At 40.1% G+C, this 21,774-nt stretch overlaps 1 protein-coding gene across 6 annotated transcripts in view; it reads left to right on the top strand.

Moving 5' to 3' along the window:
* LOC139740992 (serine/threonine-protein kinase MRCK alpha-like) overlaps positions 1–21,774 on the top strand; it is a 112,246-nt gene that overhangs the window by 76,657 nt on the left and 13,815 nt on the right. For 3 of the 6 annotated variants that reach the window (XM_071651576.1, XM_071651582.1, XM_071651581.1), the window contains exons 20-33: positions 1,098–1,246; positions 1,989–2,095; positions 2,868–2,941; positions 4,176–4,217; positions 10,989–11,042; positions 12,019–12,178; positions 14,291–14,362; positions 15,057–15,261; positions 16,314–16,395; positions 16,847–17,063; positions 18,918–19,058; positions 19,571–19,894; positions 20,424–20,531; positions 21,284–21,364. In XM_071651576.1, coding sequence (XP_071507677.1) covers positions 1,098–1,246; positions 1,989–2,095; positions 2,868–2,941; positions 4,176–4,217; positions 10,989–11,042; positions 12,019–12,178; positions 14,291–14,362; positions 15,057–15,261; positions 16,314–16,395; positions 16,847–17,063; positions 18,918–19,058; positions 19,571–19,894; positions 20,424–20,531; positions 21,284–21,364 — 1,816 coding nt within the window. The remainder of the gene's footprint in view (positions 1–1,097; positions 1,247–1,988; positions 2,096–2,867; positions 2,942–4,175; positions 4,218–10,988; positions 11,043–12,018; positions 12,179–14,290; positions 14,363–15,056; positions 15,262–16,313; positions 16,396–16,846; positions 17,064–18,917; positions 19,059–19,570; positions 19,895–20,423; positions 20,532–21,283; positions 21,365–21,774) is intronic. The other 3 variants (XM_071651577.1, XM_071651580.1, XM_071651578.1) reach the window with 3 other exon arrangements.

Here is a 21,774-nt window from a genome sequence, read left to right as displayed (position 1 = left end):
TGCCTGGTCAAATTTTGGTAGAGCTGTGAATGATTTAGATTAGTGACTGCGTGAAAGGTGAACTTGCGATACTCAGGTGAGCGCTAGACCCGCGGGTCTCTTGTTTTTTTTTTTTTGGGGTGGGGGGGAGGGCATTTCATGAAGCCTTTTGTCAGATTTTTTTTTTTTCTGACAAACTGTTATAAGCTATTGAAATCCTTGCATCTGATTGGCTGAGAGCAAATTTGTCCAACGAATTTGTTGGACAAAACGCTTCATGAAATGCCCCCCTGATTGTAGGGGTGATCATGAGCACTATGCTAGGTCTATTAGATGAGGATGATATTGGGAACCGTGAGCACGCCATTGAAATGATGATGGCGATGATGGCAGATTGAATGATGATTTTTAGCAGTACGGAGAGCAGGACTGATGGCAGATGCTGGTTAGGGTGATGGGTGACGCTCCCTGAGTGACAGTGAATGATGATGGTGACGATAGTGATGGTGGGGATGAAGATGATGATTTATTGCCACATGGTCTAATATCAGACGGTCTACTTCCCAGTTTGTCTAACACCACTATGGCTAAACTCATTTGGTCCATTATCAATTTTGTCTAATGCACGTTTGGTCCAATCCTTACTTGGTCTAATGCCCAATTTGACTAATTATTGTTTTGTCTAATTACCAGATGGTCTAATTGCAATTTTGTGTCCTTGGATTTCTCCCGCTGCGTCTAATAACTAGTAAACTGTGGGTATGAGACGAAATGGTAGTAGACGAACTGGTAATAAGGCTATGTGGCAATTGGACTAAATGGTCATTAGACGAATTGATTGTAGACAAAACGGGATTAGACCTTGTGGATTGAGACTAAATGGCTATTGGACGAAGTGGGAGTAGATCACGAAGATGATTATGATGATGACAGTGAGAAGGAGCATGGTAATGATGCTGAGGAGGAAGAAGATCAAATGAAAGAGCATTCTGATGAGCTTGTAATGATGTCGATAAGCCTTTGCCGACAAGATGGAGATGGAGTGCTCTGATTACGTTGCCAGTGATGATCTAACACTGAGATCACATGTGACCGGTGTTTCTCCTCTGTCATGGCAGGAGAAGAGCTGGCAGTCCCGGCGGTCACAGAAGATGGACAAGATGGAACTCCTGAACCTGCAGTCCAACCTGCGTAGCGAGATTCAGGCCAAGGAGCAGATCACGGAAGAACTCAAAAAAGTCAAGGCTACCCATGCTGCTGATGAGAGGTCAGTTCTTCTACACCAGTTTACTCTCGATGCTTGCACTGCATTATACTGCACTGCAGTATACTACACTACATGACACTGCACTACACTATGCTACACTACACTACACTAAACTACACTATACTACACTACACTACACTACACTACACTATACTGTACTCTGCTATCCTTCACTACTGTACACCACACTATCCTACATTACACTATACTACTGTACACTGTACAACTACATTACACTACACTACACTTCACTACATGACACAACACAACACAACACAACACAACACAACACAACACAACACAACACAACACAACACAACACAACACAACACAACACAACACAACACAACACAACACAACACAACACAACACAACACAACACAACACAACACAACACAACACAACACAACACAACACAACACAACACAACACTACATCTTGCTCTTTCCCATCTCATAGCACATTAAATGCACCATGAACTTATTTAAGCTTACTTGTGGTAATCTTACTTTTCACATAATGGTCGATTTCATGTACATACAGTCATCATGCCACATGTTTCACTTCTACCTTACGACTCTACAGCTCACCACATTACACGGCACTAAACTCCATACTCCACACATTGCATGATATCTCTGTACGCACTTCTGGTTACTCCATCAGTATACTGCTCCCTCTGAGCAACTGTACAGTCAGGCATTTGATATTCTTCTTCTGTGCGTTCCGTTTCTCGTCACAGCAAACTGAGGAAAGCAGAAGGCAGGAATAGCGAGCTGGAAGAAGAGGTGACTCGGCTGAATAACCGTGTGCTGGAATTGGAGCAGCAGGTTCAGAACTCAAAATCCAGTGAGTATCTGAAGAGGTTATTATTTGTATCAAAAGTTCCACTCCTGTTTGATGCCCAATCCTTCAGCTACTAGTGCAGACTAATTTAAAAAAACAAACAAACAAACAAACAAACAAACAAACAGCATATTGCAACACCAGCATTGATTTCTGTATCTCTTTCCCCCCCCCCCCCCCCCCCAGATTTTAGTGGACAGTTTTCCCTGCAACTAGAGGTCATTATTTATATGCCATTAGGGTAGTCCATACTTCGGTTTTTTTCTTGGGGGCAGATGGATAGGTGGAGAATACCCTTGAAATTTTGAAAATGTGTTTGCACTCTACTGCTAGATGGTATTGAATACCCATCTTATTCCTCAGCCTAACTTTGTATGAATAATTAAATTACTATAAACATGTTATTTCTTGCTCCTGCTATTATTTACACCAGTCCTTGGTGACATGGAACATGACTATCAATGGTACTTCTGTTTTCCTTTGTCATGCTTTCTCGAGCTCATTTTTAGAGTCACACATACCAAGATGTGTGGTTTTCACAAATGCACATAATCTTGCACACTCTTCAGGATGCAGTCTTGACCATAGAATATCTATGAGTGTTATCAAATAGTTCAAACACAGTTTTTGGATTGAGGCATGTGTGGTCTGAATAAAGCAATAAAGTAATTCCTCATTGACGCAGAACATTCAATAAGGTAAACTTCAAAACTGAGTTTGAATTGTCAGGAATGTGGCTTGCTGTGTAAAGCTCTCTCCTTATCATCTTTCCAAGATACAGTGGACATGAATAACTTCGAATTCTTTGCCAAGGTGCTGGACATCGGCAGTAGCGTCAAGCTGGACTTGGTAAGTTTACTGGAGTAAAGTGTATTTTAGACAAGGCAAAACTAATTTACTCCTATGAATACCTTGTGTTTTTGTTGTTCTTGTTGTTTCTAAAGTCCTCAATAAAACCTGATTTTTTTTTTTTTATATTTATGTGTACCAAATTTTGCAAGATTTTTTTTTTTTTTTTTAAAGGGACTGTACAGTACTGGTTGAGGTGGGGATTCATGTTTTGAACATTCCTAAGTGAGATGATGAGAAACCTCTTATGAAATATGAAAGAGCATGTAATTTTAAAAAGGATTCAACGTTTATTTCATTAAAATTGGTTTTCAAATGGCTGAGATATCCAAAAAAGTGATAATAATAAATTGCGACAGGCCACGTCTTTTATTAGGATCTCTTTGTTTCACCTTGTTTTTGGATATCTCAGCCATTTCAAAACCGATTTTCATCAAATAGACTTTTGATACCCCTTAGAATTGCATACTCTTTGACATCTCACAGAATGGTTAAAAGCTACATCCTCACCTCAACCAGAACTGTACACACCCTTTAATTTTGTATGTGTGTGTTTATTGCTTAATTCCAAGTGTTGAAGTCCCTTTATTCAAAGCCACTCTTTGTGCCATTTAAAGCGGGATGAGGAGAGGAAGAAAGTAAAGACAAGAACTAACACTTCTAACAGATTCTCAGATCCAACAGTTAGGTCTATTATGAGTATATCAAGGTCATATGGTGTAATGAGTTTGTTGTCATTAGTATTGTGTCCCATTTCTGAACAAAAAAAAAAGAAAGAAAGAAAACATATACAAATGAATGCAAATGTATATCAAAATTTGTCATTGTACTGCCACTAATTGATTGTGCTGTAAGTTGGACATGCAGTGTGAAGAAATGACATGTAAATGGAAGTAAATCTGTGAGCTTAGGTAGAAATTAGACTGAACACCAAAAAGGTGGATTGTTACAAGAATGGTCCGTTTCACTTGCGTAGAACAATTCGAATTTGGGCAAAGATTGGTGGAGACCACAGTGCAGATCATTTGGTTGTCACGGGAATTTTGCTAGAAACAACGCTTGGTTTACTATGCAGCACCCTTTGTGAATGTTTCATGTGCACTGTTGTGTACATCTTTGTGTGGAAAATGTTTTGCTCGGACATGTTCAGTGCAAGTCAAGTGTGTTTGTCGTCTGAGAATCGTTTGTAAGCATGATATCTCTTCGTTTTCTGTTCTCTTGTCTCATTTCCCAGGAACAGAAACAGAAATTACAGAGAATCTCAATTGCAATGCAGGTTCAGAAACACTCTTTTTGTTTGTGCTGTTTCCGGATTCATTTCCATATCTTGTAGACCACACTTTATAATCACCGTTTGTACATATATACATTATATATATATATATATATATGGTTTTATGTGTAAATATGCCATTCTGCTGCCTAGCACACAAAAAGCATCAGCATACACTCAAATCACGCTGCCTCGTTTTTCAGGTCAGATCTAGATCACACGTGGCTTTGTAGAGAAAACGTGTTTGCATGTTGGCAAGTTGTGAGCAGAATTTCAGATGCGTGTATCTGAATAGTGTCTGTAGAGCAGGGGTAACAAACACAACACTTCCATCCTTTTCCGTATAGTAAAATACCATTTCCTTTATTGTCGGTAGTCTAGCATTACACCAGTGAGAATAGTCTTGAACATTTCACAGGCAGTTCAGCCTTTCCCAAGTTTCCAAGCTAGATTAGGTAGAGAAAGTGCAAAATATCTTGCATTTGAAGGGTACGTGTGGGTCGTTCCTTTGCCTCAACATAGTAACAGTGTATGACATGAAATTTCATCACATATCATATTTTTCTGCAGTTGAAGGGCTTGTCACAGTTTTGTCCAATTTTCGCTGTGTTTCATATTTGCAGTGTAAATCACAGTCATCGCTTAAGTCATTTTCCAAATCCACTCATGTGACAAATTAGAGTGAACTGCTCTCTTTGCTCTTTGAACTTTCCATTTTCATGTGTCCTAAAAGCTTTATGGTAAAAGACAGAACCGTGCCAACATTTTAGAATATATCATCATGCGCATGGCAGAATGTTGTTAGCACGCTTCCCTGCGCATGGCACATTGTCGCTAGGCTGTGGGAGTGCGCATAGGGTTAACAACATTTCTGCCGCGTGCACGACGATTATCATGGCTGTAACATAAAAAACTCCACAACAAACAAACAGAAAAAAATCTTGAACTCGTTCTTAGATGAAAGATCAATCAAAGCCTATGGGCTACATTCACCGAACATACGGGTTATCATTAAATAGCTTCATAGCGTCGCTGGGGTGACAAGACCTTGTATCTGCAATTTTGGTGAAAATGACTTTTTTGGATTAATGGTCAAATAATGGGTTAAGTGATGTCCTGTCCAAATCCCAACTGTCTTACTCCAAAAATGAAGCCACCACGGCATTTAAAAGGAATGGTTATCCCATTCGCCACAGTGCTTTGGCCGCCATATTTTTTGGCTCTCCTGAACATTTGACATTTTGTAGATACGAGGTCTTGTCACCCCAGGGACGATAGAGATCATGTTCGTGTTAGATAGATCATGTTCGGCAAAAAGTGTTACTTCCCCTTTAATCAAAAACCTACTGTAATACCAGAGAAAAAGCTTTAGAAATGTTGGCATCTTCTGTAACATGTACCCATGTTGACAGCTTTGATTCTGTGAAAAATGAAGGACTTTATATTTTGACTTTTAAACAGAGATGATGGGTCACCTACACCTTTTTTTGTTTCAGTTATCATTTCACTGATCAATCCTTTTTACTTCATGGGGGAAAAAAAGGGGACTTTTTCAATCATTTTCAGTAATTTTATCTTTCATTCTCATTGTGTTGCCATTTCAAATTTTGTAGGTGCAACGCTAGATTCAGTTATTTCAGTAATCTGTGTGTGTTGTGTGTTTCATTACGTAGGTTTTAAAAGTATAGATTTGTAGTAATGAGCATCTAAACTGAAAGTTTGTCATGATAAGGAATCACTCTTACTTTGTTCTGCCTTGCCCATTTCTCACCTGTTGACTCCAGCATGATGCAGCTGGGTTTTTCACTATCAAGTACTTTTCATGAAATGATATGTAGCACTGGAACATACCATGACAGGGACTATCAACGAGCTTGTTGATTGCATTTGCAAATTTGCAGCAAAAATACCTTACAAGAACACCTCATGTTGATGAGATGAGATCAACATTTCTAAGGGCCAAATGGACAGAAGCTCAGAATGTCTACAGTAGTGGTAGCCACTTCATAATCACTTCCTAAATGTAGAGAATGATATGGTCCTAACGAGAGGATTTGCATATACAGTCAAACTTGTCACAGCGACCACCTGTCTATAGCGGCCACCTGCCATATACGTCCACTAAACTCAATTCCCTCCAATCAAAGAGTCATGTTAAAGACCCTGAAGTGTCTGTAGCGGCCACCTGTCTACAATGGCCACTATTTTCATTCCCTTGGTGACCGCTATAGACAGATTTGACTGTAGACTGCATATTCCTTGGACCTATACAGTATGTCCCCCAAAAAACTTACAATCGGATTTCTGCGCTGATTACTACCTATATGATTAAACTGTCTAAATGCTACTTCAAGGTCATAAACTATAACATTTTAGCTATATTTTGCAGAAAACCCCATTCAATTTGGTTAAGTGGTCACAGAGAAATGTGGAATTGTCGTAAATTATGTCAAGGGTCTGATTCTTCAAAGTTTAGCACTTGGATGCTCTTGGAACTGAATAATGTGTGAACACGACGGACAGAACTTGGAGGGAAAGGATTCCTGACATGCTCTACAAAACTCCTCATTTCTCTTTGACCACTGAAGCAAATCGGATGGGGTTTCTGTAAGATGTCAGTAATAAGTCATAGTTTCATACCCTGAAATTGTATGTGGATTGATTCACTATTTTTAAAGTTATCATTGCGGAGGGTTCCGTTGTAATTTTTTTCTTTTGCCATACGGTAATGCACCTTGGCTATGCTCACACACACACACACACACACAACCACACACACATAGTGTACTAGATCTAAAAGTGATTTGATGTGTACACTGTACAACACTCCTGCTCTTCCAGCTACTAAGAAATAAAATGAATATGTCTTTATTAATGATAAACACTGCTTCACATTGTGTCAGGTGCACCAAATGTCAGATATTTTGTTTGGAAATCTCCAAATAAACCTGTGTTCACTAACTTGAAAGGAGCGCTTCTCTAATATTTTGATAAATTCTTCTTTCTTTCTTTTTTTCATTTCCCCAAATTGTATTGTCCAACACTTGACTACAAAAATACCCCAGATTTGCTGTGTCAGCACTTAAATGGCAGTATTTGCTACTAACACAAGCATTTAAAGGATTGAAATGACACTTGTCAGTTTTTAAGTGACTTTCGTTCTCGAATAATTTTTTGATTATCGACTCAAGTTCAAGAGCATACTTATGGTAATTGCACTGTAATGATGTCGTCCAATGGTCAAATTTCAAAGCCTTTGATAAAATCACAGGATTTTTTCCCTTTAAAAAAAAAATACATAACTATTTTCTATGAATCAAGGCAATTGAGTAAGGATAATCATCATAACTTATGAACCTAGTGGGAGAGCTCCAGATTCAACTATTTTTTTGTTGTCTGCCACATCAGTGGTTCAGCCAAATTGCTGAAATGGCAGATGATGTGATACCATGGTGTCGTGTGACATTGTTTCCATCTCACTTAGGGCTGCCCAGATTTTTTCCGTCATGTGTTTTCTCTGAAAAGTTGTTGAGAATTGGCCATCGTTTCCCTCGCATTGGTAGCATTCATGTGTGTCAAATCTTCCATGCACCAGTAGAGAGATCTCGTAGTCATGTGATAGGTGAAAATTTAGTCGTGTTGGCTCTGGTTGCATATATCTTGGTAGACAGTGTTAACATTGTCTTGAAATGTCTGTTTCTTTGTGAGGATAAAAAACGACAACAACAAAACACCAGAATTATCTCTAGGTAGGCTGTGGACAACATGTAAAGTAGGGCTCTCAACTCAATTTAGTTGGACTCTGAATGTATATTAAGTGTTATTTTTTTTTTTTTGTAGCATAATCCAAGATTAGTACATAACAATGGGTGATGGACTTGCAGTTATCCAGTAATCACTGAATGCTTTATTGAACCCTAACCCTTTCAAAAGAAAAAAAGAAACCCCTCAGAAAATTAAACCAAGACTCTTTATTTTGTTCACTTTTTACCCACCCACCCCCCCCCCCCAAAAAAAAAGAAAAAGAAATGAAAAGGTGGAAGTTTGCTGTGTGAAGGGGATGCAGACCTAACTGGACATAGTATTCATATATTACCTATGTCTTATACTCCATGAGACTAATATTTTGTGAATTATAAGTTGAACAACAACTTTGCAAGTGTTTAAAGGGATGATATAGTGTTGGTTGAGATGGTACTTCTGGATTTCCAACATTTTTTTTTCTTTTGTGAGATAATGAGAAACCTCTTATGAAATATGAAAGAGTATGTTGTTCCAAGAGGAATTCAAAGTCTATTTGATAAGAATTGATTTTGAATTGGCTGAGATATCCAAAACAGAGGCTTTGTTTTACCTTGTTTTTGGATATCTTGGTCATTTCAAAACCAATTTTCATCAAATAAACTTTGAATTCCTCGTAGAATTGTATGCTGTGTGACAGTTTCTTAGAATCTTGTGAAAAGTAAATAGCTCAATGCTCATTTCAACCAATACTATATCATCCCTTGAAATTCATAGTGGAAAACCACAAAGAAAGAATGAGAAATGAGTACCATCAATTCACCACAGGAAGCAAATTGGCAATTTCTGAGCTTAGAGACGATAAACATTACTCATTTGTTTATGGGAGGCAATGTTTTGGTGTGCTGTTCTTCTTTTCTGCTGGTTCCCCCTACCAAAATTCACGAAAGTAAGTCAGCCATGAACTATATCACCGTCTATGTAGTGAGCGAATGTGTAAAGCATGTAATTTTGGGCCAGTCTATAATCGCAGGATGAAAGTGCCGTTGACATCCATTAAATTTGGTGGCGGTGAAAGAGAATGCTTTCTGGCCTGCACTATGTAAACTACATCATGCCCTGTATTGCCAATCATCACAGACAAAAGGCAGTACCACCACCGTGGCTGGAAACTAGACTATGGTTCTGAGTGGGACTTGGATCTTTTCCCTTTGCATATATACAAGCCCATATCATTAAATTACATGGCCTTGTGGGTACATGTGGAAAGTGTCATATACAATACATAATATATTGGTTCCATGTTCAGTTAGAGACCATGTTTCAGCTGCTGGTCAGTCGTGTCTCTGTTGTCCGGGAGGTCTGCAAGCGTTAGAGGACAAGTTCACCCAAATGTATGTATGGATTGCGTGAATGCAGCAATATTTATAGCAGAATGCGTCAGTGAAAGTTTGAGGAAAATCAGTCAATCTATTCAAAAGTTATAGTTTTTTTTGAAGTTTCTATGCAGCCATCGCTTGAATGAGAATACCACTACAGTTTGTGCTGTCACTTATGCACAATGACATAAAGAAAATATTAAAAGAATTCCACCAAATTTTGTCTTTTTATGAAAAGTACACATTCCCTCGACTTGTTAATGGACAGATGTTGAGGTTGATATTGTTCTCCTTGCTTTCTGAAAGAGGTAAAGTCCAGTGCTCTCTCATTTTTGGTGGAAGTATGAAAGTGTGTTGGATTTCTGTTTATATTGTCATCATATCGTCCTGCAATGATCCAGCGATGGCGGCACTGAAATGTTATAATTCATAACTTTTGAATGGATCGTCCAATTCCCCTCAAATTTTCACCGATGCGTTTTACTAATATTGCTGCATTCACTAAATCGACACATATATTTGGGTGGTCTTGTCCTCTAACCATAAAAAGACTGGGCTAATTTGAAGGTTTTGAGGATTGGGGCGAGGGGGGCATGATGGCCCCCCTCAGATCTTGGCCATGGAATGTCCGATTGTAAATTTTACAAAAATTACCCTAATTGTCTAATCAAGGCTAATTAATTATGCAAATATGCTAATTTTTATGGATTTTTTTCATTGTTTGTTTATTGTGTGCTAATATGGTTGTCTAGTGATCCCTTAATTGTGAAATATGTGAAAGGAAGTTGATTTACATATATTTTTAAGAAAAATGATTGTCTAGGACCAAAAATTATATTTTGTACATATCAAACTTAGGTTTCTCAGTATTTTATTTCTTATGTTTTCTGTTTTCTGTTTTTTATATTCAGAACAATTAATTTCAACTTCAGATCAGATTTTAATAGCTGAAAAACAGACTGCAAGAAAAACAAAAGTAACACATTCGAATCTTGCGAAACCTCATTCATTTAACATATAAACATATACAAATATGCCATGTTTCACAGACATGTGACCGTAAAATGTTACGTAACACCATAACCGCTGCAGGTATATGTATACGTATAATAGGTATCAAAAGATGTGTAAGACTCAAAAAAGTCATGAAGTCTCAGAGGTGAGATCTTATAAATTCTGGAAGTTATCGTAAAATTTCCAGGGGAGGGGGGGGGGACATGATGCCCCCCCTCCCAGTCTTTTTTTGGGGTTAAGAGGGAAAAATAAAGTGTTTGTGATAGTGTACCTTTGGGCTATGGGAATCATGTGTGTGCCACTAACTACTCCTGGGCTTCTCATGTAAGTCATCTTATGTTGGTAATGCGTTTGTGCTTCGTTCATGTCCATGGGCACTTCATCACATGTAGCCAAAGAAAAAAAAAATGCCCATAAGTCGTGTACAAGTTTGTATGTGTTTCATCCAAATCTTGTTTGGTTGGGTTAGCCTTTCTATCAAGAGTATTTCCTTGGTATCGAGTCCCATATGTTCCTTCTTCACATATAGTCTCATTCATTCATTCATGTCACATGTTCGTTGTAGACATTTTCTTTCATTTCATTTTGTCTTTGTTTGGATTCTTTTTTTATTCCCTGCTGTTGTTTTTGTCGTTTGCAGTCTGAGCTAGATGATGAGCCAGGCGGAGATGAACCAAAGCCGCCAGACGAACCGGTATGTACTCGCGGGTTGTAATCATTTGCACCTGCTTTTGGCAGGACCATGGCTCTAGTGATATTTCTGGGTATCATATCACAAAGCCATGTGACTTGTGACACATGCATGTTTTTTTTTTTCTGCCTTCATAATCTATTTGTTTGGAAGTCAATCTGTGGTGCAGTAGTGTCTTCACAGGGTGTGTGTATGACATTTTTGTCCAAAAATCGATGCCTCAACCCTTTCAATGATACGGATTTTAGTGTGCGCAACGCTAGGGGCTTTCCTGTGCAAATTGGCTCTGGAAGCAAAACAAAAGGTTAGGCAAAATCGTAAGGAATCTGGGCATGATTTCATGATAAAATTTGACCTCAACATACAGGCTATAGATTGTCAGTCAAATCCAAGATTGATGCCAGCCAGTCATGAGAGTTTCCCCTTTATGGAGAATTCAGCTCAAGGAGAATTTGTGGTTTTTGTTTTCTTAGTAAGGCACATGGAGTAGTATTTTCATACCAAAAGTAGAAAAAGAGAGATTGAGGAAATGTTCAACCTCATCTGGCCCCTCTCCTGCAGTGGCTTTGTCATCGTCATAATCTGAGCTTTGTCATGGCGACACTCGAAGATGCCAAGTGTTACCCTTTTTGCAGTGTTATACGTTGCTTCTTGCCAAAAAATACTGCAGGATTCAGGGATAATCCTGTTTTTTCCCAAATTGTTTTACTACACATGCCAATCACAGGTAAGGTGGCAATAGTACTTTTCTGCAAAACAAAGAAAGAAAGAAAGAAAGAGAGCAAGCTAAAGAAAACAATGCACCGTTTCAGCTCTCGAAATACTGCAACGCTATTTCCATGGTTTGTATCCCCCGACACTGGAATTTTGGATACATGTGTGAATGTGAAGTAAATATTGTCAGTGGATTCTATTAGCCCCAGTTCTCATTGTCATTTACACGTCTCCTGTGGATATTTTTTCTCTGTGATATATCCAGAGTATAGAATCGTCCGGCTCATCAAGCGAGACGCCCCCGCCCACTCCCAAGCACCTCAAGACCCACAAGTTTCTCATCACCAAGTTCAAGACGCCAGTCAAGTGTTCGTACTGCACATCTCTTATGATTGGCCAGGACAGGCAAGGCATGATGTGTGAAGGTAAGGGGGGCATGAATTTTAATAGATTTCCTCCCATGTGACTCGTGACCAGTCAAGACTCGGCTGTGATCTGTGATGCCTCATTTTTATAGTTCATAGAGCCCAAAGTGATCGCTCATAAAACCCAAAGTCATTACTCGTAAAGCCCAAAGTTGCCTACGTGTGTTTTCGATATTCTGACAGAACCAAACTCAGTGAAGAGAAGTTATTCACATCTTGAAATTGTAGCTCATTGAAATGGACAATGAATGGATGATGAATAGATGAGAAATTTGTTCTGAGCTGGCGTTAAATTTGCTGTAGACAGGTGTGTTTAATGTTCATGTTTCCTAAACTCTGACTCATGACCCACTGTTCCAGAGTAGCTACAGCATTATTTTTTTTTCTAAGAAGGAGGCATCTTTGACTTACAGTAACAGTTACTGTGAACATGGAAATTTTTGTGTGTTTTGCGCGTCATGCAACTACAGTCCGACCTCTCTTATCCAGACATGTCGGGACCGGCACTAATCAGGATAAGGGATTTGACCGGATATGGGAGATTCAATTAGTGAATGTTTAAATGCATGTTATTTAGATGAAAATTAGATGCAAATATATGTTGGGAATAGATATGTAATTCATGTGAGTTTGTGTAGGAATTTTGTTTGAGTTGAAATCCCCCTTTCCCCCATAATTATTACATTGAAAGAAAAAAATCATGCCGAGATCACATCCGGATAACAGAGAGATCCCGATAAAGGGAGGCCGTATAGGAGAGGTCGAACTGTAGTGTAAAAATAAAAGCACCCGAATTTTATAGTGTGGACGAGTTACCTTTTATTGCAGTATGTGCTGCCAAAGCTCTTAGAGCACCATGGTAGCAGTGAGCTGTTTCAAGTGCTTCCTCATTTGTTATGACTCTGGGTAAAATTGAAAACACTGCAAATTCATCTTACCCGGCCGAGTGTGAAACATTACACGGCACGAAAATGTCTGCTTTTACAATATTGAGAGGGCATGGCATAGCTGATGCCCGAGTAAAGTAAAGTGATGTCTGATGTCCCAAGACTGTGTGAATAAATGTATACCTTTCCTACTACTACTACTACTACTACAGTACTCTCCGCATAATCGGGTAGGCTCGGGCAGAGCGTTTCTTACCCGATTAAGCGGAGTACCCGATTAACAGAAGAACACGTCTCATTCACAATTAACACACACAATGTGTATTTACATGCATTGTATACTGCACCAAACACCTACAATGTATGCTTAACACCCATGCTTGCACGGCACATTATAAATACCTTTCACTTGCTCAGTCACAAGCAATATAATTTACACTCTTTTTTTAGGGACAAATATGTCTTCAGAACACTTTGTCGTTTGATTATAGACTCCTCGCTAACACGCAGATGTTTTCTGAAATGAACACGTCTCTTTGCCTGCACAAGTCACGTAGAACGTCGGGTTACTTTTCGAGAAGTGACTGGGGAAAGGCAAAATTATATGGAGCTGGCCAGATGGTGCATGGCCTGATTTTTGTTGCAAACTTCTCGTATTGTGAACGTTGTTGCGGAGCAAGGCAGGAGCGCAAGTGTGTTCAACTCTTGTCTGTCTATGCAGTTGTGAGTGCCAGCTACATTTGTAATGTTCGTTTTCGTGTGGCAAGTCGGTATGTGTACAAGTGTTTGCATGTTTAATCACTCCCAAAATGATCGGTCTTCTTTGCAAATTAAGCAGAAAATGTGATTAGCCATGAAAAATTTGACATGCATGATTTCTTAAAGTGTTATATCTGCGATAAAATGTGGGTAAAAATTAGATTAGAAGAAAATTTTTTACCCGTTTATGTGGAGAGGCAACCCGATTATCAGGTAATTTTAATGTGCATTGGAACTGACTCTGACAATACTACCCAATTAAACGGAGCACCTGTTTAAAGCGATACCCGATTACGCGGAGTGTACTGTACTACTACTACTGCTACTACTACTTGTCAGCAAATGAGGAAATAGAAGTGAAGTGCCACACATCATAAATCGGCATGAGTATTTGGACTTCTTTCAGTGAAAATGTATTTGTCGTTGATTAATTTTCTTTTTTTTCTCTGATGCTGTTACTTTGCAGTATGTCACTATGCGTGTCATGTGGCCTGTGCTGATAAGGCACCCAGCGTATGTCCAGTGCCCGCCCAGCAAAGTGAGTGAATTCATCTTTCCTACCTTTTCTATGCCTCCACCACAAAGTGTCACTGGAGGCATTATGTTTTCGGGTTGTCCATCTGTCTGTCTGTGCGTGAGAAACACACCAAAGTCAATTCTTAAGGGGTTTATTACATTCAATTGTAATTAATATGTTTTGAAATGAGATGAAGAGAAATTAATTCTGTTACTTCAGGTTATAGTTTTCCCTTGCATATCTGTGGTAGCAGTTTTCCTTCTGCTGTCCTTTCGTACGGTGTGTCATTTAGCAAATCATTTGGTATGTTTTGGTAAATCAATGTGACAACAAAGGATTTTTATCCTTTTGGCAGAAAGGGTCAATGAACTTGGGAGTTCAAGTTGCGCATATTTGAGGTTTGCATACGCGCAGTAAAGCACGTGCTCTGCTCGAACAAGGCGCCTCGTAGCTGGAAGTGATGATGTAAACAGAAGGCTTCTACTCTAGGAAAATGGGCGATTTTCAGCATGCGTGTATGGGTGGAGAGGGTGGAAATGAGCTGCTTGGCAGAGGTCTGCGCTCTCTGAGTGCTTTCTAGTTATGAATACAATCTTTTTTGCTTTTAATAAATGCAGTTGATCTCAACTCTCATATTTACATTCTTTGGGCATTTTTAAGTGTGGATGATGATATTGGCAAACATTCCCTTGTTCTGTACATTTATGTTGCCCAGTGGCGAAACCACAGGGGATAGACCCGGACCGAGGCATCGGCACAGCGTACGAGGGCTTCTTGAGGATACCCAAGCCCGGCGGCGTGAGGAAGGGCTGGATGAAGCAATTTGTGGTGGTGTGCGACTTTAAGCTCTTCCTCTTCGACGTCTTCGAAGGGAGGAACGGTCAACCAACCAACGATGTTTCACATATCTTAGACATGAGGTAGGGTGTAGTGCAACAACACTGACATTGCTATGTCTACTGCAGTGAAATAGAATCAGACTTTATATTGCACAGGCTATGCAGGGATGCCAACTGCCACTTCTTTTAAACAGTATTTTCTACTTTTTCCCCCCTTTTTCCCCCCAAGAACATGTCAGGTTTCATTGAATATACTGTTTTTCCAAATTGCATTACGGGGTGCACCCTCTTCAACAAACATGCTTTTACAACAAAATAATGTTAAAGTAAGGAAAAATTTAGATCCCAAAATCATTAAATATATGACGAAAGAGAACTGCAGATCCCAAGGACTTTGTCATAAATTACGAGAGTCACCTGTACCAAATATGTCTGTTGCAGGAGAGTTAACAAAACTATTTTTCCATCAAAACTATGCCTTTTCAGCTCTCAGAATACTGCAGTGCTGTTAACAAGGTTGGCATTCCTGGCGGTGATATCATTACCTCATAATGCTCTCACTGCTTTGTGCACAAAAATATCACAAAAATCATATTTCTGGCCGTCAATTTCACAGTTGCACACCTCTTTTTCTCACTTACAAGTTTACGAATATGCTATATTCTGATAATGATGAAATGACTTCATGCAAAAGTTGGGGAAAAATATGAAGATTTTTGTAGAGACGACATCACTTCCTTTCTATTTTTTTGTGTCTAATTGTAATAATCTCCTTTCATTCTGTTTGTCTTGTTATACTCTGCATATCCAAAGTTATCCAACAGTGGATTAGGTTTGCATTTGATAAGCATATATCCTTTTTATTGATGTATACAATGCAAAAACAATAAAAGAAAAAAAAGATGTGTTAAATGGCACAGACTCAGCACGTAATTGATATTGGATCATCATGAGACTCCCTCCAACCAACATTATTTATTCAGAGATCTTGGGATTGTATTTACTTGGGACTCCATCATCACTGAGCGTAAACTAGACCCTCTACCAGCAAAGCGTTTTATTGTTAGTTGACCGCGGAACATCTCGTCTTCTCTCACATTCACATTGTTTTGCCCATGCTTGTGCTCACTCAGGGACGAAGAGTTCTCGGTCAGTTCAGTTCTAGCATCTGATGTCATCCACGCACCCCAGAAAGATGTGCCGTGTATATTCAAGGTGAGACCTCCTTGCCCTGTCCTAGTCTGTACATCTCAGCAATCATCATGCAGTAATCATACCCTTGAACGTGGATGTCCCCAATTTTTTTCCTTTCATTCAAATTCACTTTACCTCAGAAATACGCCAGTATGGCTTGATTCTGTTATCAGTCCAAATATGATTCAGTGGTACTGTGGGGCAAGCTTCCTTTCTTTCTTTACTTTCAATTTCAGAGATGTTGTCAATTATGCTTGTGTAGTCTTCAACCCACTAACATCGGATGTGGCACAACTATGCTAGAAAGGTGTTTGCTGATATGCAGACTCTCTAGTGAAGAGCAATATGAGTTGTCATTACGTATAGGAATACTGTCCAAACTTGTCTTTGACCCATCACGAATGACCTCTCACCGCTTGACCTTTCGCCTCCTCACCCCCTTGCCCCCCTCTCATCATCCGTGACCCGCCAGGTCTCGGTGTCCCAGCTGAACCCGCCGGGGCTGACGGCCCAGCTGCTGCTGCTGGCTGGGACTGAGCAGGAGAAGCGCAAGTGGGTGGACGCCCTCGCCAGCCTCCACGGCCGCCTCAAGTCCAACCGCTTGCCGGACCGGTCAGTCTTCAGGGCGCAGGAGGTCTTTGACAGCAGCATGCCCCTGGTCAAGGTCACACACTGTGCTGACCTTGTTGGTGAGTTTTTTTTTTTCCCCATAATGATTGGGTACCCTCTGTTTGATGTGACTGTTCAATATGTCACCAGTTTTGGCACTTATAAGGCAACACAGAGATAAGAATTTAATTTTTCTATTTGAAGCTAATTCTGTGAAACAAAATATTTTCGTGGCATGAAATTTTCACAAATTGCCTCTTACATTCAATGCATGTAGCGTAGACTAGAACTTTCGCATGCATTTTACAGTATTTTCTTGGAATGAATCAGGTGGCACAAGTAGGAAAATTACCTCAACTGAGTATTTGCTTTTGATTATGTAATCAGTAGTGAAAATATCACTGACTGTTTCAGTTTGAGAAGGTAAGAATGTCTTGCAGGCATCATGTAACTTCCATAGGACCTATATGATGCCAAATGTACTGTATACGCCTAATATTTCGCGATGTTTTTATTTTCGTGAATTTCGGTCGGGTGCTATTTGCAAATTTAAAAACATGCAAAAATATTAGCTCTGATCCCAATATGATGTGCATGCATGCATTTCTGTGATGAGTACTGTGCTCCACAATCGCGAATTTAACCACTCGCCAAATTGTCGGGAAGTCCCGTTTCGTGAAAATTTAGACTAGCTAAATATATTGTGTAAACAGTATATTGTCTCTTTGCAAATTGCAAGAAGCTTTTAGTCAGAGGAGTTTGTTTTTGTGTTTTCATATACACGGCCCTTTATGGTTGGCCAGACTACAAAGCATAGACCAGATGCATGCTACAAATATAGGATCCACATGTCAACAGAGACTAAATGCTTGTTTGAAAACGTGATTGAAGTTCAGTCTTTCATGATGAAGCCCCACTAGGTATCGAAGTGACGGTAACCTGTGCCTATTTTTAGCTCACCTGAGCCAAAGGCTCAAAAGGCTCAAGTGAGCTATTGCGATTGCTCTTCGTCCGACGTCCATCGTCCATCATGCGTCATGCGTAAACTTTTTACATTTTCATCTTCTTCTTGAGAACCCCATGACCGATTTTCACCAAACTTGGCAGGTAGTATCCCTAGGGGTATAGGATCTCAATTTGTTCAAGTGGGCACCATGTGCCACCTGGGGGGCCCCCAGAGGGGCCCAAACCCCCCAAAATTAAGGAATCTTAAAAAATCTTCTTCTCTAGAACTAGAAGTGATAGAGCTAAGTCAATACTGTGAGTTGATACTTTGATGACTGTAGTTTCAAGTTTGTTCATGGCGGAATCAGGGGTGCCCCCCTTGGGACCCAGGGGAAGGGGGTGGGGAGGGGTTCTAATGGGGCCCAAATTGTACATTTTCATCTTTTTCTTGAAAGTGCCTAAATGAATTTTCACCAAACTTGGCAGGTAGCATCCTTAGGGGGATAGAATCTCATTCCCATCATATGGGCACCATGCCCCCACCTCGGGGGCCCCAGGGGCCTAAATTGGGGCCTAAATTGTAAATTTCAATCTTTTTCTTGAAAACCTGGGATGATGAATTTTCACCAAACTTGGCAGGTAGCATCCCTACGGGGATAGAATCTCAATTCCATCAAATGGGTACCATGCCCACCTGGGGGCCCAAAACTGCATAGTCCAACATTCTATAAAGTACAGTGTACTTTGAAGATATTTTTACCAGTGTGACGGAATATGCAAATGGACATGATGCCCCCAGCTCTCAAAGCTACCCCACCACAAGTTTCCAATGTTCTCAGGTAGGAGTATGCCAGAATGCATGGAAGGTGAACTTGTGATACTCAGGTGAGCGCGAGACCCCCGGGTCTCTTGTTTTTCTTCTATCGGGTTCCCATCTTGTAGTGAATGTCATGTTCTTTTATTCTCCACTTTTCACTCGTTGCAAACAGATGCCAACCGCTTTGTGATTGGTACGGAGGATGGCCTGTACACGGTGGAAATCTCCACGGGGTACATAGTGAGGGTAGACCGCAAGCAGATCCACCAAGTACGGGTACTCAAGGACGAGCAGCTAGTCATTGTCATATCGGGTAGGTCTTGGTGGTGATGTGAGGCGAGGCAGGAGAGAGTGGGAATGAGATACTTAGTCTTGCATTCATGTCAGAACAATATGTGTGTCTTTCTTAAACATTGGATAGAAGAATGAGTTGCACAAAGTTGTGATTATAGTGAGGGGTTGTATAAGGGCAAATGACTGTGTACTTTTATGCGGTTACCTTTTTTGATCTTTGTTGTGGTGTGTCATTGAAATTTTGTCCATAGCAAGATGTGTACTTCAAACCAATATTTTGAAGATTAAAAAAAAAGGCCGTGAAATGGGTTTTTAAAAGTTGTAAAGTCAAAATGGAATAACATGTGATTGCCAACATCTATGACACTTTGTTGGTTGAAAACATGAGTCCATGACAAGATTGTTTGCAGATGATGTAAGACTTAAAAGCTCTCCTCTAAATGACCCTTGACCTGAAGACTATGTCACCTCTCTCTGTACATTTCTCTCCCACATCCCCCCCTTTCTTAAAATTTTCTGCCACCTTTGCAGGAAGGGGACGGCACCTGCGCCTCTTCCCCATCGCCTGCCTGGACGGGGAGGGGACTGTCATCAAGGTGGAGGAGCCGCGGGGCTGCACCATGTTCACCACGGGCCTCATCCGGCAGGGCTCCACCACCTGCATGTGCGTGGCCATGAAGCGCACCGTGATCATCTACGAGTTCAACCGCAAGATGGGCCGGCACAAGCGCATCAAGGAGGTGACGCTGCCCGCACCCTGTCAGTGCATGGAGGTGTTTGGCGGCCGCCTCTGCGCCGGCTACACCTCCGGCTTCGGTCTCTTCAGCATCCAGATGGTGGACCAGCACGTCCAGCGTAAGTTGTCAATCATGAAGTTTTTCCCCCAGTTAGCCAAAAGATATCAGTTACAAATGTGTTATGTTTCGTAGCTTTAATCTGGAATCTATTTGGCATGTAGCTTCTTGGTAATCTTTTTTTTTTTTTTTTTAAATCTCAGAGTTGCAAAGCTGCCAAGTATGCATATTCATTGTTTTTCTGTGTCATTTTCTTTTGTGTTCAGGGGAGGGGAGAAGTATGGATGTATGTATGGATTTATCTCGCTACTCATAACGGATGCTGTGATGATTATCAAAGACTTACCAAAGATTAGATTCTCATTTTTTTTTTCGTTTTTTTTTTACAACCCCATCACATACAAAGGAACTATGCTCATCACCCTCAGTGTCAATTTTCAAAACGAATCTAAAAAAAGGTTCCTGTTTTCTTTTTGACCTCGTCATTGAGATGATATAGGTCATGTAAAAGCACATTGATCAGTTTGAGTGAAAATGCACCATACAAAAGACTGTTTATTATCATTATGCCAATTATTTTCCACACCCAGCCCTGCTGAACATTGAGGACCCATCACTGAGGTTTCTCACCGAGAACCCGACAGAGGCGATAGCTGCGATAGAGATCAGCTCCAGGGAGTACCTGCTTTGCTTTTCAAGTTAGTACTCTGAAGTCTCTCTCTGTTTACGCAAACATATAGTTGCATTTTGATTCAATAGTTGGGAGTTGTCATACTATAGCGCTTTTTTTGTTCAACTGAACAAAGTATATTGTAATTTTGTTGTTGTTGTTGTTGGGGGGGGGGGAGGGGTTTGTTTTGTGTTTTTGGCCATGATGGGATGACTGTAGTAACCAATGAGCAAATTGTTCAGTGTCATGTTTCAGCTTGATTTTGATGAAGTGACGTACATTTGGAATACTGTCATTCATTCATGATTTCTGTACTGGAAATAATCTGAGTTTTCATCTTAATTTTTGTTTTTATTTAGGGGGGCGGGGGCAAGATTATGTGTGAACAAGTATGTAAAAAAATTAAGTAAAGAAATGATGTATGAGCAATTTTTATTCCCTGGGTTATTATTGCTTGAGGTTTACAGCAAATATGTTCTGGGAAGCATTTTCAATGAATATATAGCTGTTTCATGAGGTCACACACACACTTGAGTATGTACTAATAGAAACTGCACTAATGTAGTCTCTTGTAGCCTGCTTAAAAATGCTACTCTACCAGTGTATGGATGTAATTTTCTTATAGTTATTCAAAGATTGTTTCGTGTTTGCTTTCACTCATTTATTTTCTGCTCTCCCTCTCTGTCCCCCTCTATGATTCCATACTTTCTCTGCTTTCTACTTTATCTCCCTCCCCCCCTTGATGTCTGTCTGTAAACATCCTCTCATTCTGCTGTGCAGCTCTTGGTGTGTATGTAGACTTCCAGGGCAGGCGGTCGAGACAACAGGAACTCATGTGGCCGTCTCATCCTACTACCATCGGTAAGGCACCAACTATAGAAGTCTGAAAACATGCAGAGTTGCCGTCATTCCGATCAGACAACTGTGTTTTGCAACTCTCTGTAGAACCCAAGTTGCGTTTTTCTATCTACAGAAGGATTCTTGAAAGGTTACAGACAGTCAGTTCATAGGGTATTGTGAGAAGATATGACACACCTCAACCATTTCTAGGAAAAATAATCAAGATTAAAGAAACAGGCATACCGGATCTTTGTCACAGATAACATCGCTGTCCTAGAAAGGTCACTGAATGTGGAAAACCTAGCAAAGTTAAGCCAGTTGTGTCCTCAGGAGTGTCATGGACGCAGAGATTAGTTTTATAATATGGGCTTAGTCCATTATTGAGCCAGGGCGAAATTATTATAAGGGCTCCCTCTTCGAGGAAGATTTGT

Source organism: Diadema antillarum, unplaced genomic scaffold (genome assembly GCF_040938485.1).
Source record: "Diadema antillarum isolate AM-2024a unplaced genomic scaffold, OU_Dant_1.0 seq00000894_RagTag, whole genome shotgun sequence".
NCBI lineage: Eukaryota > Metazoa > Echinodermata > Echinoidea > Diadematoida > Diadematidae > Diadema > Diadema antillarum.
The sequence above is the reverse complement of the archived record's forward strand: the minus strand, read 5'-3'. Positions and strand labels throughout refer to the sequence as shown.